The sequence below is a fragment of the Mytilus californianus genome, unplaced genomic scaffold (genome assembly GCF_021869535.1).
Source record: "Mytilus californianus isolate M0D057914Y unplaced genomic scaffold, xbMytCali1.0.p SCAF_1, whole genome shotgun sequence".
NCBI classification, from domain to species: domain Eukaryota; kingdom Metazoa; phylum Mollusca; class Bivalvia; order Mytilida; family Mytilidae; genus Mytilus; species Mytilus californianus.
This window is the reverse complement of record NW_026262581.1, coordinates 36,235,163-36,249,527: the sequence shown is the minus strand read 5'-3', so window position 1 is coordinate 36,249,527 and position 14,365 is coordinate 36,235,163. Positions and strand designations below refer to the sequence as shown.

At 31.9% G+C, this 14,365-nt stretch overlaps 1 protein-coding gene across 2 annotated transcripts in view; it reads right to left on the bottom strand.

Annotated features, from left to right (window-relative positions):
• Nucleotides 1-6,978: 6,978 nt before the first annotated feature.
• LOC127702370 (cysteine-rich with EGF-like domain protein 2) overlaps nucleotides 6,979-14,365 on the bottom strand; it is a 40,428-nt gene continuing 33,041 nt past the window's right edge. The window contains exon 11 of one of the 2 annotated variants that reach the window (XM_052206533.1): nucleotides 6,979-7,100. In XM_052206533.1, the coding sequence (XP_052062493.1) occupies nucleotides 7,048-7,100 (53 nt within the window). In that variant the 3' untranslated portion in view covers nucleotides 6,979-7,047. Of the gene's footprint in view, nucleotides 7,101-11,753; nucleotides 14,124-14,365 lie in introns of those variants that run through there. The other variant, XM_052206532.1, reaches the window with a different exon arrangement.

Below are 14,365 nucleotides of genomic sequence, written 5' to 3'. Positions count from 1 at the left end.
TTGTTGTGTCGTTGTTCTCCTCTTATATTTGATGCGTTTCCCTCAGTTTTAGTTTGTAACCCGGATTTGTTTTTATCCCTATCGATTTATGAGTTTCGAACAGCGGTATACTACTGTTGCCTTTATTTAGAATTATTTTATAATATTTAGATATTTAAGGTTTGCCATAAATCAATGGATAATGTTTGATGTCACATGATATTTTCTCTCTAAGGGATATAAGCCAATAACAATCCATTCTGTAAAATATTTTACAGAATGGACTGTTAGAGGCTTATATCTTACATTGTTTTACACGTTGAAACCTGAAAATTATAAAAACTTTCATAGTCCCCTGGTTCATGAAGGAAGTTCTAATTCGCACTTTGTGGATAAGGTTTCGGTTGTTCATGACCCTTGTATTGCGGCATGATCTATCAAATTTTAGAAGCATTACTTTATTGCTTTTTTCATTTTAGTTGCAGTTGAAAATGATGTAAGGAAAGGCATCACCAGAGGTCAGTTTTGATAACCTAAAGACGGACGAGGATAAATCTTTTGGAAAAAGAAATTCATAAAAGCAATAAAAACAAGACTTACAACGAGCATAATCAACTTATTGAATTAGTGCTAAAAGAGACAACCCAAAAACATGAGAAAAATGGCTGTGATATAAGTATTGGTAGTGTTAATAAACTAGCTGTTATCACAGAGATATGTCTCGCTTTTTTGTAATTTCGATAATGCAAATGTTGAAATTAAAATAGAAACACTTTATTTAACATGTACGTTTTGCAAATACTCAAAGTCAATGAACCATGACTGAAGGTACATGGCTAAACAATCTCCATGGAAATGAGATGTACCAATGCTAATACAACTGCATACTAAATACCATTGACTTATCATAAGGGGACGACCATTTGATATTCTGGGGGGGGGGGGGGGGGGGGGGGGGGCAGGAGGATTTTGAAAATAAATAACTCAGCCTTGATAATCACAAAAATAAATGGTTTGTTCTGTGGTAGTTTGAAAATAAATTACCTGACTTGCAATGTATTGAAAATAAATAACTCAGCAGGTCTAATCGAAAGTATGAGATGGCACCAGATTCTTCATAAATTCATCTTTTTTCCAAAAAAAAATAATCGGGAAACACTTCCCATATCTTTTAAATTAATAATAAAAGTATAAATATTATTTAAATATACTTGCTGTGACCTATAATGGTTTACTTTTATAAATTTTGACTTGGATGGAGAGTTGTCTCATTGGCATTCATACCACATCTTCTTATATCTATTGAAATGTCAGAAAATTGGTTTCATTTAACTTGAGGTTAATTGTCTCAGGAACACTTACCTCACTTTTATTAAATCAGGGCCGTAACTACATTGAGACAAATGCCTCATGTAGGAAATTTCAAAACCAAACGCTTGTCTCCATATCAAATTGTGTTCACCGTGAGTGCCTTGCAAGAAGCAAGTTCTGTTCTCCCTCAGACGTAGCCCCTGACTTTTCGGGATCAATGTTTCTTATTTATTTGTCTTTTGTTCATTGATTGCCCTTCTGTATTCTGTTAGTGTTGCATTCATTTTGTAATTTAGTAATTTTATTATTAACTTGATCATGAGTTTAAAAAAACACAGCAGCCACAGACTTAACTATGTGAATTACATTTTTGCTTTATCATGCATATTTGTCTTTTGATGTTGTTCCTAGAAACTTAAGTCTTGCACTGAATCTATAACGTGATTTTGCTTTGAGACCAAAATATTGTCATAAAATTATTAAAACAGAACTTGCATTTTCAGTTGAAGAAAGGGTCTGGGGAACACCCAGAAGGCATGATTTTGCATCATTTGTTCTACAGCTTCTTGGGCCTTCAGCGGTTCAAAAACCCTTCAAAAAAATTTTTGCCTCGCTCCGCTCGGCAAAACATGTTTCCCAATACTTTTAAAAGAGCCTTAGTTACAAACAAACTTTAATACTGTGTATGTATGCAATACATGTATATGCATTGGGGAATATAGGAGATTCATTTCTGCAGAGGATAATAATTAATTCTGATTAAATGGTACATAATGACTTGACTATACATGAATTATTTATAATAAACAAATAATTTAAAAATTGTATGTTTTCGAATATATAAATATACTTGTGAAAATAAATAATCAGTCCCTTGCTTTAATGAAAATGAAAAATCTTGCTTCAATAGTGCAGAAAATAGATAATCTGTCCTCTTAGTTTACAAAAATAAATAACCGATCCAAAACAAATCCTCCTGGCCCCCCCCCAGAATATCAAATGGTCGTCCCCTAAGGATGTTTTCTTCCCATGCATGCCCAACCTTTTTCCATTTTCTTTTTTTTTTCTCTTATTATTTTTTTTTGCCAAAAATTCCCTCATCGGTAGTTACGGCCCTGCCTATTGCCAGAGACATATTGTATTATATGTCTCTGCTATTGCTTATAGTATCTGATAAACTGACAAAATCTTATCATTGACCAATGGACCATGAAAATGAGGTCAATGTCATGTGAACTCTGTCAGACAGACATGAACACCTTGCAATCGTTCAATGCACCAAATATAATTGACAAATTGCTTATAGTATCTGAGAAATGAACTAAACATTGTCCAGTGAACCACGAAATGAGGTCAAGGTCAGATGAAACCTTAACATTGACCAATGAAACATGAAAATTAAATCAAGGTTAGATTAAACCTGACAGACAGACATGTACACCTTTTAATTATTCCATACACCAAATATAGCTGACCTATTGCTATTAGTAATTGAAAAACAGACCAAAACACAAAAACTTAACTTTTACCAATGACCCATGAAAATGAGGTCAGGGTCAGATGACACCTAGCAGTTGGACATGTACATCTTACAATCATTCCATACACCAAATATAGTAGACCTATTGCTTATTGTATGTGATATGGACTTGACCACGGAAACTTAATCTTGTTTACTGATTCATGAAATGTGGTTGCGGTCAAGTGAAAACTGACAGGCACGAGGACCTTGCAAGGTAAATACGCACATACCAAAATTCAGTGATCGTATTACTTAATAGGAGAGAAATCAACATTACAAAAGTTCTTATCTTTTTTTCAAGTAGTCACTGAACCATGGAAATGTGGTCAAGGATAATGTGACTGAGATGAAGAACAGCAATAAAAGTGCTGTTCCTTTGCTTTTTGTGTGTTTTTTGCTGAGCCTGTTGTTCAGTGGTTGTCGTTTGTTGATGTGGTTCATAAGTGTTTCTCGTTTCTCATTTTTTTATAGGTTTACTTTTTACACAATTTGACTTGGATGGAGAGTTGTCTCATTGGCCCTCATACCACATTTTCTTATTTCTATGTACTGAGTTTGTGTCATGGATAAATACCCTATATCATTCGTTTTTCTATCATGACAGATTAAAACTTCATAACATAAGGCATCTATATACAAAGTATGAAGCATCCAGGTCTTCTACCTTCTGAAATATTAAGCTTTTAATTAATTAGTTAACGCCGCTGCTGCCAAATCACTATCCCTGCCTCGCTTTCTGCAACAGAAGTGGCAGGTGTGGCGAGACAATAAAATTGTTATATTATTGGAAAAACAGGGAAATCTATTTTGTTAAAATATATCAAATTACATATTGTAACCATTATAATAAAATGCTCCAAAGGGCCAAGCTTGATACGACTGCAGAGGTCCAACCCTGAACAGTTTTGGGCATGTTTGGACACTACATTCAAGCTTGATACAGCTCTGTATTTGGATTGTGATTAAATATTTGACACAGCATAGGTTTCTGACACAAATTAAATGTGGTCAAAGAACTGAAAAATTTTGAAATTGAATGTTACCTATTATGGTCCAATATCCAAATCTAAATACACGGTAAGATTCAGCATATCTAAGTACACCAGGAATTTAATTCAGTTATTAATTAATGGACAATATTAGCTGATAACAAACAAACCTACCATGAAGTTCTTCCAAAAATTTATCAAAAAAAAGGAAAAACACAATTTCCAAAATATCACTCATCATTAATACAGTCTTTTTCCCCCAGCGCAATGCGTTGCGGGGGACATAGAAATACCGGGCTTCCGTCTGTTGTCCGGTCTTGTTATTGGTCTCATGTGCACAATTTTTGCCAGATTTTTATGAAACTTATATCCTAGGTTTATATTAGCAATGTCTTGGACGAGTTTGAAAAATCAGTGCTGATCAATAATTTTTGAAAGAGTTATGTCCCTTGCAAACATTTAATTATATGGAAAATTGCATTGTTAGCGCTCTCATGTGTTCAATTCTTGCCAGAATTTTATGAAACTTAAATCATAGGTTTATATAAGCAATGTCTTTGACTAGTTCGAAAACCAGTGCTGATCAATAATTTTTAAAAGAGTTATTCCCCTTGGAAATATTAATTATATGAAAAATTGTATTGTCAGCGCTCTCATGTGTACAATTATTGCCAGAATTTTATGAAACTTATATCATAGGTTTATTTTTAACCAGTTGTGCCCCTTAGAGATATCATGGAAATCACATTGCATTTGCTCTGAAGCCTTCATTTCTCTTGATATTAATAAAAAGTTTAAAAGAATAAAATAAAAGTGTTGTACCTTGGATAGATAAAATATGTGCAAAGCTGATGTCATTGGAACTCTGCTATTTATAAAAATCAAAATTACTTACCTTTAATTATTTTTCAACTGGGATGATCAATGGAAAATTTGGACTGCCATTGAAAGTACTTGTATGAGCTTTACAACATACTAGCAACTTGTCCAATTCCAGCAACTTTTTATACGACCACAAAATTTTTGCAGTAGTATAATGTTATCTTATTGTCGTTGTCCGAAGACATTTGGTTTCCAGACAATAACTTTAGAATATACCACAAGGTTCCATGCCTTAAAAGGAAGGTTGGGATTGATTTTGGGGGTTATGGCCCTAACCTCTACGCATCGCTAGATAAATTCAATTTGCGACAGTAAAATCTACATTTTACGAAGGCAAAGCTTAAAATACAAAACAGTTATCTCCTAATTTGAATAAGCTATTACAAATTGATGTAGTGCCATACCCTGGTTAAAATGTAGCAAAAAGAAAGGTTGCAGTTGGGCATAGAACTCTATTTAAAGTATTCAGTTGTCTTTTTGTAATTGAAATTATGTAAAGTTAAGATACATTTTAATATAGGAAATACATTTGTTCCCCCTGGCTGTCATGTTTGGACACATGATCTCTCTTCTATCAGTTGGTTCATCTTATCACTACACCAAAGGGACCATGGAGTGCTTATAAGTATCTGAAATTTTTTTAACCTTAGTGTCTAGTAATTTGGGAAAAAATAATATCTTGCTCCTTTGTGTAAGTGATACTGTAAAAAATGTGGATAGTGTCCACATGTGGACACAGATGATGCCCCCGCTCGCATATCATATAGTTATAAAGGGACATAACTGAAAAACAGTAAAAGTGACGCTACCCAAATTTGAACTTGATCTGAGTTTTGTGGTAATAAGCATTGTGTGTAAGTCTCATAACATTTGGTTGAGGCTAACTTAAGTAGAGAAGAGAAACTAAAAATTCAGCAATTTTTTTATTTGTAAACACGCATAACTCTAGAACGGTTGTGTATAAGTTTTATAAAATTTGGTTGAGACAAACTAAAGTTAGAGAATGGAAACGAAAAATTCAGCAATTTTTATGTTTATAAATGGACATAACTTAAGAATGGTAAAAGTGTCGCCACCAAATTTCGTACTTGATCTGTATTATGTAGTAATAAGCATTGTGTATAAGTTTCATAACATTTCGTTGAGGCAAACTAAAGTTAGAAAACGGAAACAAAAAATTTGTACTTGATCTTAGTTTTGTGGTAATGAATATTGTGTATACGTTTCATAATGTTTGGAAGGGGCAAACTAAAGTTACAGAATGGAAACTAAAATTTTTGCAATCTTTCAATTTATAAAGGGGCATAACTCAATAATAGTTAAAGTGACACTACCCAAATTCAACTTGATCTGTATTTTATCAGTGGAAGTCAAAATTAAACATTGCATTATATAAAGCATTGATTGTAGCTGATTCAACTATAATCATGGACAAAGAAAGATAACTCCAATTTTAAAAATAACTTGATATCTAGAAGAAAATAAAAATTTTGCAATTTTTCCATTTCTAAAGGGGCATAACTCTATAACGGTTAAAGTGACGCCACCAAAATTCAAATTGATCTGTGTTTTGTGGTAATAAGCATTGTGTATAAGTTTCATAACATTTGGTTGAGGCAAACTTTAGTAAGAGAACGGAAACTAAAAATTTTGCAATTTTTCCATTTATAAAGGGGCATAACTCTAGAACGGTTTAAGTGACATCACCAAAATTCAAACTTGATCTGTGTTTTGTGGTTATAAGCATTGTGTATAAGTTTCATAACATTTGGTTGAGGCAAAATTAAGTTAGAGAACGGAAACTAAACATTTTGCAATTTTTCCATTTATAAAGGGGCATAACTCTAGAACGGTTTAAGTGACGCCACCAAAATTCAAACTTGATCTGTGTTTTGTAGTAATAAGCATTGTGTATAAGTTTCATAACATTTGGTTGAGGCAAACTTAAGTTAGAGAACGGAAACTAAACATTTTGCAATTTTTCCATTTATAAAGGGGCATAACTCTAGAACGTTTAAGTGACGCCACCAAAATTCAAACTTGATCTGTGTTTTGTGGTAATAAGCATTGTGTATAAGTTTCATAACATTTGGTTGAGGCAAACTGAAGTTAGAGAACGGAAACCAATTTCGGGACGTACGGACGGACAAGGGTAAAACTTAATGCCCCCACCGCTACGGCGGGGGCATAAAAAAATATACTGTTCTAAAAAAGTATGATAGCAAAACTATAACCAAAATCAGACTATCCACAAAATCAAATAAAAGATTTGGATAACAGTAAACAGTAAGAATATTACAAATAGAAAGCACTATATTTGAAACACTCATACACAATTATACACATTTATAAGTTAACATCCTGTCATAACTCCTCTTTCTCCATTCCATCTTTTGTATTGTTATCATCTGATGTATCTACAAAAATATAGAAAACAAAGTTTAATTTACTTAAACTTATTCAATGGTACAAAAGAAAATTGAATTGCTCATCTAACAAATTGTGTATTATGTACTGATTTACACTATCTATCTTTTGGGATAAATAGACCCATCATTGATGAAGGTCGTACAGTAAGCTACAGATGCTTTTATCTTCATCATTTGGACTCTGTTGGAGAGTTGTCTCATTTTCAATCATACCATATCTTCTTATTTTAATATTTACAGTAAAAAGATTATAATCATACTGATGTTGTACAATCACTGCTACCAGAAGTCCATTACTAGCAATGTACTTCTGCTGCTACTGATATCTTTTTTTATATACAATTAGTTTATTTTAAAGAAAGCCTAAAACATTTTTTTGTTATATGCATTGAAATTCCGTACAATATTTTTCTAAGAATCATGCAAGACCTATTCTCCTGTACTGTTTATTACAATACAGTCAAACATGTCTAAATAAAGCCACTGTTATAAGATCTTATAAGGATGCACAACATTATTTCATATCAGCAGGCAAAGTACTTTCAGCTTGCTTTCAGCAAGTTTGCACATTCTTTGATAAAACAGTTTTACCTTAGTTTGTTAGTACTTGTGTTTCTGTGATCAATTATATACCCTTATATCAGAGCTAATTGTTTTTCCTTGTTCTTTAATTTACCTTTTGTTTTAATCATCTGATGGAGATTAAAAAGGGGGAGAGTTCAGATCTAAAAAATCTAACTGAGCTGAATTGATCACCACCTGTTCTTGTGGCTTCCTTCAGTGGTTGTCTTATGTTATATTTTAATTATGTTTTTTTTTATTAATTTTAAAAGAATATGGTTATGATGGCAGATCTTTAATACTTTCTGATTTGTTATTCACAACTTTTTCTTAAACTCAGGCCATGTGATTTAGAGCCTATCATATTATTGTAAACTCAGGCCAAGTGATTTAGAGCCTATCATATTATTGTAAACTCAGGCCAAGTGATTTAGAGCCTATCATATTATTGTAAACTCAGGCCAAGTGATTTAGAGCCTATCATATTATTGTTAACTCAGGCCAAGTGATTTAGAGCCTATCATATTATTGTAAACTCAGGCCAAGTGATTTAGAGCCTATCATATTATTGTAAAGACACCTTTTTATTGTTCAATACTGAATGTTGACCTCTAGCTGTGGTTTTGTTATTTGTGTATTTGTGGATTGCTGTCACATTGATGTTTACCAGGAAATGTGAGGCATCATGCACAACAACAGGGTTGGGTTGGGCTACATGTTCTACAGCAACCCAACCTATTGTTGTGTTTGATGCATAAATATATATGCAGTAAGGTAATATTTAAGGTCGATAACTTCCACTATTGGAGGAACGATGGAACATTTCATGATGGTGGACTTGTTAAGTATGTTAGATCAGACATAGCACATGACAGAAAAAACAAATTTGAATTTAACCTTACTGCATGAATTATGGTAGAAATGTAAAACAATATGGAAAATGTTTAATTGCAGGACTTTAAAGACCTCCTTCTATTATAATGATAATTTTTAGAATGATTTTATAACATGTTAAAGTACATGTGATGAATTATCAAACATCTTATATGATAATTTTCTTTTACTCAGTGACTTATCTCAAAACATGTTTACTCAGCAAAAAATGTTTCCCCTAAATGATATCTGATATTTTTGATTTCATAAATTGGAAAATAAACAAAACATGCCCCTGCTACATTAAATGATGTTATTCTTAAAACAAGGCATACTATTATCAAAACATTTTAAACATCAATTACAGATTGAGTGATGGACATAACATTATTTACACTAAATTTAAGGGCAAGCTACCCAATATAAACAAAGGTTTAAATTACAGAAGTTTCTAACATTAGGAAATTTTTTTGACAGATTTACATGGATATAAATTAACTGCTATCAAGTTTGATATTTTGCGAGTATTTATATCATTTGTTACATTTTTCTGCTCACAAAAATATATCGGTTACAGAAATTATTTGGTTTACAGTATGGTCTAATAAAATAAACGAAGAACGGACGAGTCTGACGTTACTTAATGAACCATGAATATGAAATCAAAGTTAGTTGAACATTGTCTGACAGACATGGTAATATGTAGATCCTGTATCTTTTGTCATTTAGAGGATATGTCTTTGTTGGCAGATCTTTTAGAATAGAATTAAGGTTATGTGTGACATATTGTAAATACTAGTCTATTGTTTAATCAAATAAGATGTACTGCTTTCACTTGTTAGCAACAGTGTGATTGAATTCTCTATATATCTATCTTAAGCCCAGACTCACAGATGTACTTATTTATGGCTGTTACAGTTTACCTCCCATATAAATCAACATGTATTGTATCCTATGTTAAAGCCAAGGAAGATTATTAATTGTAACTAACTGTGTTTACCCTCTTTAAATAAAGAATTTATTATTATTATTATTATTATTATTATTATTATTATTATATATAAAGCTATGATGATTTCGCTGCGTTAAAATTGAAATTGAAAAAAAACACAGATTTGTTATTCCTATTATACTGTATAACAAAAAGGATTTTAATGCATTAGAGCTTGGGAAAATAAATCAAATCAAAATCAAATAAAATTCCACGAGATGTACACCTCTGAGGAGCCAAAAATTTCTAGAATTAAAACTTTTTTTCATAACCTGATTTTTGGGTTCATATGACTGTAAGAAAGTAATTGATGAAGAAAAAATCATACGGTGGTGCACTTCTTTTTTTGCTACGGCCATTCGAAGTACCCATTTAAAAAAATTTTGTTTACCTATTTTTGTGATATTATCTTGAAAAAAATCACAATTTCACAATCAAACTTTTTTACATGCTTTCACTAAAGATGAAGTGGACCAATTTGAATAAATTTGACTTAAAAAAACTATAGGTTGGTGTTAATATAAGAAAGTTTTATAAAATTTTGTTGCTTTTTGTGTCTAATTGACCATGCTGTCAATTTTGTCAATTTGTGATTTTCAGGGGCAGATTCAGGCGAGGGCGTGCCGCCCCCCCCCCCCCCATAAATTTTCAAAGCATGGGTTGTCCTCAGCTTAATAAAGAATATTTCGATAAATTTACCTCACAAAAATTTAAGTTTGCACACCCCTTAACCTAAAATCCTAGATCCCCCGCTGATTTTTCTCTTTTTTAGAACAAAATGCATATCATTTCAACTTCTTTTGTTATAAATGATTGAAAAAAACATATCTAGAATTTTGAAAAGAAAAAATTGATATGGGATGAACATGTTTTGGTAAAATCATTTCTTTGTACTCCTCACCCATTTTTTCAACATTTTGGCTGATGACACTGACCGGATTGGTTACAAAAATTTGAAAATTTTATTACTCAAAAACTACTTATAGTAAGTACACAATTTTTTCACAGAGTTTAGTTTGATTATAACATTTTTTAAATTCATTAATATTTTCCACTTGTATCACATGTTTTGGATTTAATTCCTGAAAGAGATTTCAATGAGACTGAAACATCAGAAGAATACATCCTAAAACTAGTTTTTTAGAGAACCAAAATTGTTGACCTATTACTTGATGTAACTCAACTGACCAACAACATATAAAGGGATCAGTGAAGTTACAAAATCAGATCAGTTAATGTTGTAAGATGAACATTTTCACCTTGCAATGATTCTATAGACTGATAGTTGACCTTTTACTTATAGTAACTGAACAACTGACATATGTGTATCCACACTAAGTCAATGTTGACCAATGCACCATGAAATTCAAGATCACAAAACCCCTATCAGACAGACATGCAGACCTAATAGCCATTCTACAGTGTTCTACAGACCAATGTAGATGGCCTTTAACATGTGTTTTTGCAGTCACTAAGAAACTGACCTAATACTAATAAGTTCACTATTTTATTTCTTCCCATTTTACTTCCATTTGAAGACCTCAGTTGACCTAATATTTAAAAGAATGAGAAACGTACCTAAGCCCAGAATTTCAATGACATTCAACATACCAAGGTACTAGTATACATAATAGAAACTGCAATTCCTGACTAGAACCATCTATAAATCATATATGGATTGTCTACATATTCCAAATTCTAAAATATTCAAGCTGCACAAAAAATACTTCTATGGATGCCCCTGACTGGTTTGCCTACGCATGTGGTCTTTACAAAATTTAGAGTAGGAGTAAGTCAAAGATACAAAATTCATACTACTATGTATCATTTCTGATCTATTCTCATGTTTGCAAATATGGTAAGGTCAAATTTAATGCAATGGAACAACCCCCCCTCCACACCCCCCCCCCCCCCCCCAAAAAAAAATCAATAGAATGAAAAACTAATGCAATGCGGTATTGAAGATAATCTGAAAGATTAAAAAAAATCCAGTTATTGATTCGGGAGAAGTGAGTGGTTCAAATTTATAATGAATGAACAGACACAATAATCACTATAAATCCTGAATATTTGCAATGTGTACGGTATGAAAAACTTTTAGAAGCCAATACCACATACAATTATTCAGATTTATTTTAACTGCATTCAATTTTGAAAAAGTTTTGATGTCAGATACTCTGCTGCAGCAATCTACTTATCTGTATAATAACAAACAGTTTAAGAATTGTAAAAAGTTTATTTGAGCAAAATCAACAATAAATAGATAATTCTATGGAAGTCCTATTAAACTTAAATCATCATGTAAACAGAAAAATAATGGCTGTGAACACAAAATCATACCCTATTGCCAATAACATCTCAAGCAGTATGGGTTAATCCCAAAAGGTTGTTAATATTAAATGCAAAACATACATGACATGTTCCTTCAAAATAAAATTAGAACAAACACCATCAAAATAAACAGTAGAAACTTTTATCAATCTTTAATAAGAGTCAGTCACCTATATAGCCTATGGTGGAAGAGATTTCCTTCTCATCCTTTCATCAATAGCTTGAGTTTCTATTTTTCATACTGACTAAAGTTACCTGCTGGATGAGAATATAAACACTTACATTTTCACTATGATTTTTGGACTCTTTTTAAAAACACTTGCAATTTGAACTGGTCAGTAAAAATACAAAGTGATGTTATGAAAAGATTTCACTTGTTATCATTTGTACTATGAAACCTCCATTGTCTGATATTTTATTGCTTTGCACTCTTGTTGCTTTTAATTTTTCATGCAGTTTAAGCTTAACAAATTCATATAAAACTTGCAATTAATGCTAACATTTTTACAAATACACACCACATAATTTACTATTGCACATTCAGGACAAGTTCAAATGTACAAAACATTAAAATACACAATGAAAACTTTGATAAATGAACATTTCTGTCTTTTACATTATACTGGTGATAGATGTGAACTTAAAATCATATTACATATTTTGTCAGATTGCAAGACTTAAAACAAACTACATAAATCTGTCAGTTGGTTTTCTCATTTGAATTGTTTTACATTGGTCAATTTGTGGCCTTTTATAGCTTGCAATGCTGTATGGGTTTTGCTCATTGTTAAAGGCCATACTGTGACTTATAGTTGTTAACTGCAACATCATTTGATCTCTGGTGAAGAGTTGTCTCATTGGCAATCATACCACATCTTCATATAACCTGAAATCACTTGAATATTCAAAATCAGTTATGCCTCACATATAAGTCATAGCAAGAAACAGTTAGTTCTTAGAACTCCTGGGTTTCATTTAACTCACATCTGGATTATTTTTTTACATCGAATAACCTCCATCTTGAAATTTCATTCTTGTTTTAATGTTTAAATATACAAATATGTATGTTAACAAGTCTAAATTGAAAACAATGTTCAAACCTATGATTGCGTTGGATAAAAACCGCAATTTTTATACGTGTGCAGGCAAAAAAATTTCTTGGTAGAGGGGTCTAAATACAGCACAAACAACATTTTCCAAAAGACCAAAATAGTGAAAAAGTATATTTTAACAAAATGCATTTGACTAGCAGGTCAAACAACTGATGTTCTTAAACCCTGCTGACTGCCATTGGCGATTGCCAAATAAACTGAACACCAGATACACATACAAATTTTTTTTTATTAATTTTGGTTCATTTATATGTTTCGGAGTTTAGTGTGACGTCCATTTTTGCTGAACTAGTATAAATTTTTGTTTAGGGCCAGCTGAAGTCCCCCATTGGGTGCATGCATTTCTCGCTGTGTTGAAGACCCTTTGGTGGCCTTGGGCTGTTTTCTGCCCTTTGGTCGGGTTGTTGTCTTTTTGACACATTCCCCATTTCCATTCTCAATTTTATATATACTTTAATTTTAATTGTTATCCTTTATATCATTCACTCATATTTTCTCTCACTACTATTTCTCCTAAAAATGAATGCTGTTAAAACCTCTGAAGAGTATTTACCATTTTGAAGATGCACAAACATAAAATAAAAGGTACTTTGTGGTTTTATCTGTAAGTTTATGTACTGGAGGAGAGTTTAATTTCCATTCCTACATTAACCTTCTATTAGTTTCAATATTAGTAAAATGTCTACTTAGTCAAACCAAAAGTTCATTTAAATGATAATGGACATATTTAAGATGCTATTTCTCCATATACCTTCAAAACATTTACAATTATAATCCAAAATAGATTCAGGTTCAATTCAAAGTGTCCCTATGATGGTTACTTAAGAAAAGAGTACTGTTGAGTTACAAAGTTGCAAAATATCAATGGTTTTAATTATAGTAAAAAAATCACAACAGTTTTATTCCTACAGCAAGACCTTCATATTGCAAACCAGTATACATAAATGCCAAGAAAAACTGTTAGAATACTAATAATGACAACATTTCCTCTGACTAGTAATCCACACAATGCATAAAGTCCAAGAATTGCAAAATGAACAAGTAAACTTGGCTGGGAGTATTTGTTCCTTTTCTTTGAAGATTTTTTATCTTTGCTCGAAGGTTTCTTTTTATATGGTTTAGATTCCTTCTTTTTGGGAATATCTGAAACAAAGGAAAAGAAAAAGTGTGAGATAGAAATGCAGGATGGAATCCTATTATGAATAGCAATTTCCTCCACAAAATACAGACTGGGTACACTTTATTCCAAATAATCTTGTATCTTTACTTCCCATCAGAAGGAAACCATGATAATAAAAGAAATAAAACTGACACAAATGACAGCTAATTCCCATATAAGTTTTGTTTAGTGTCTGAATTGATCAACACAGGGTTCCCATCAGGAT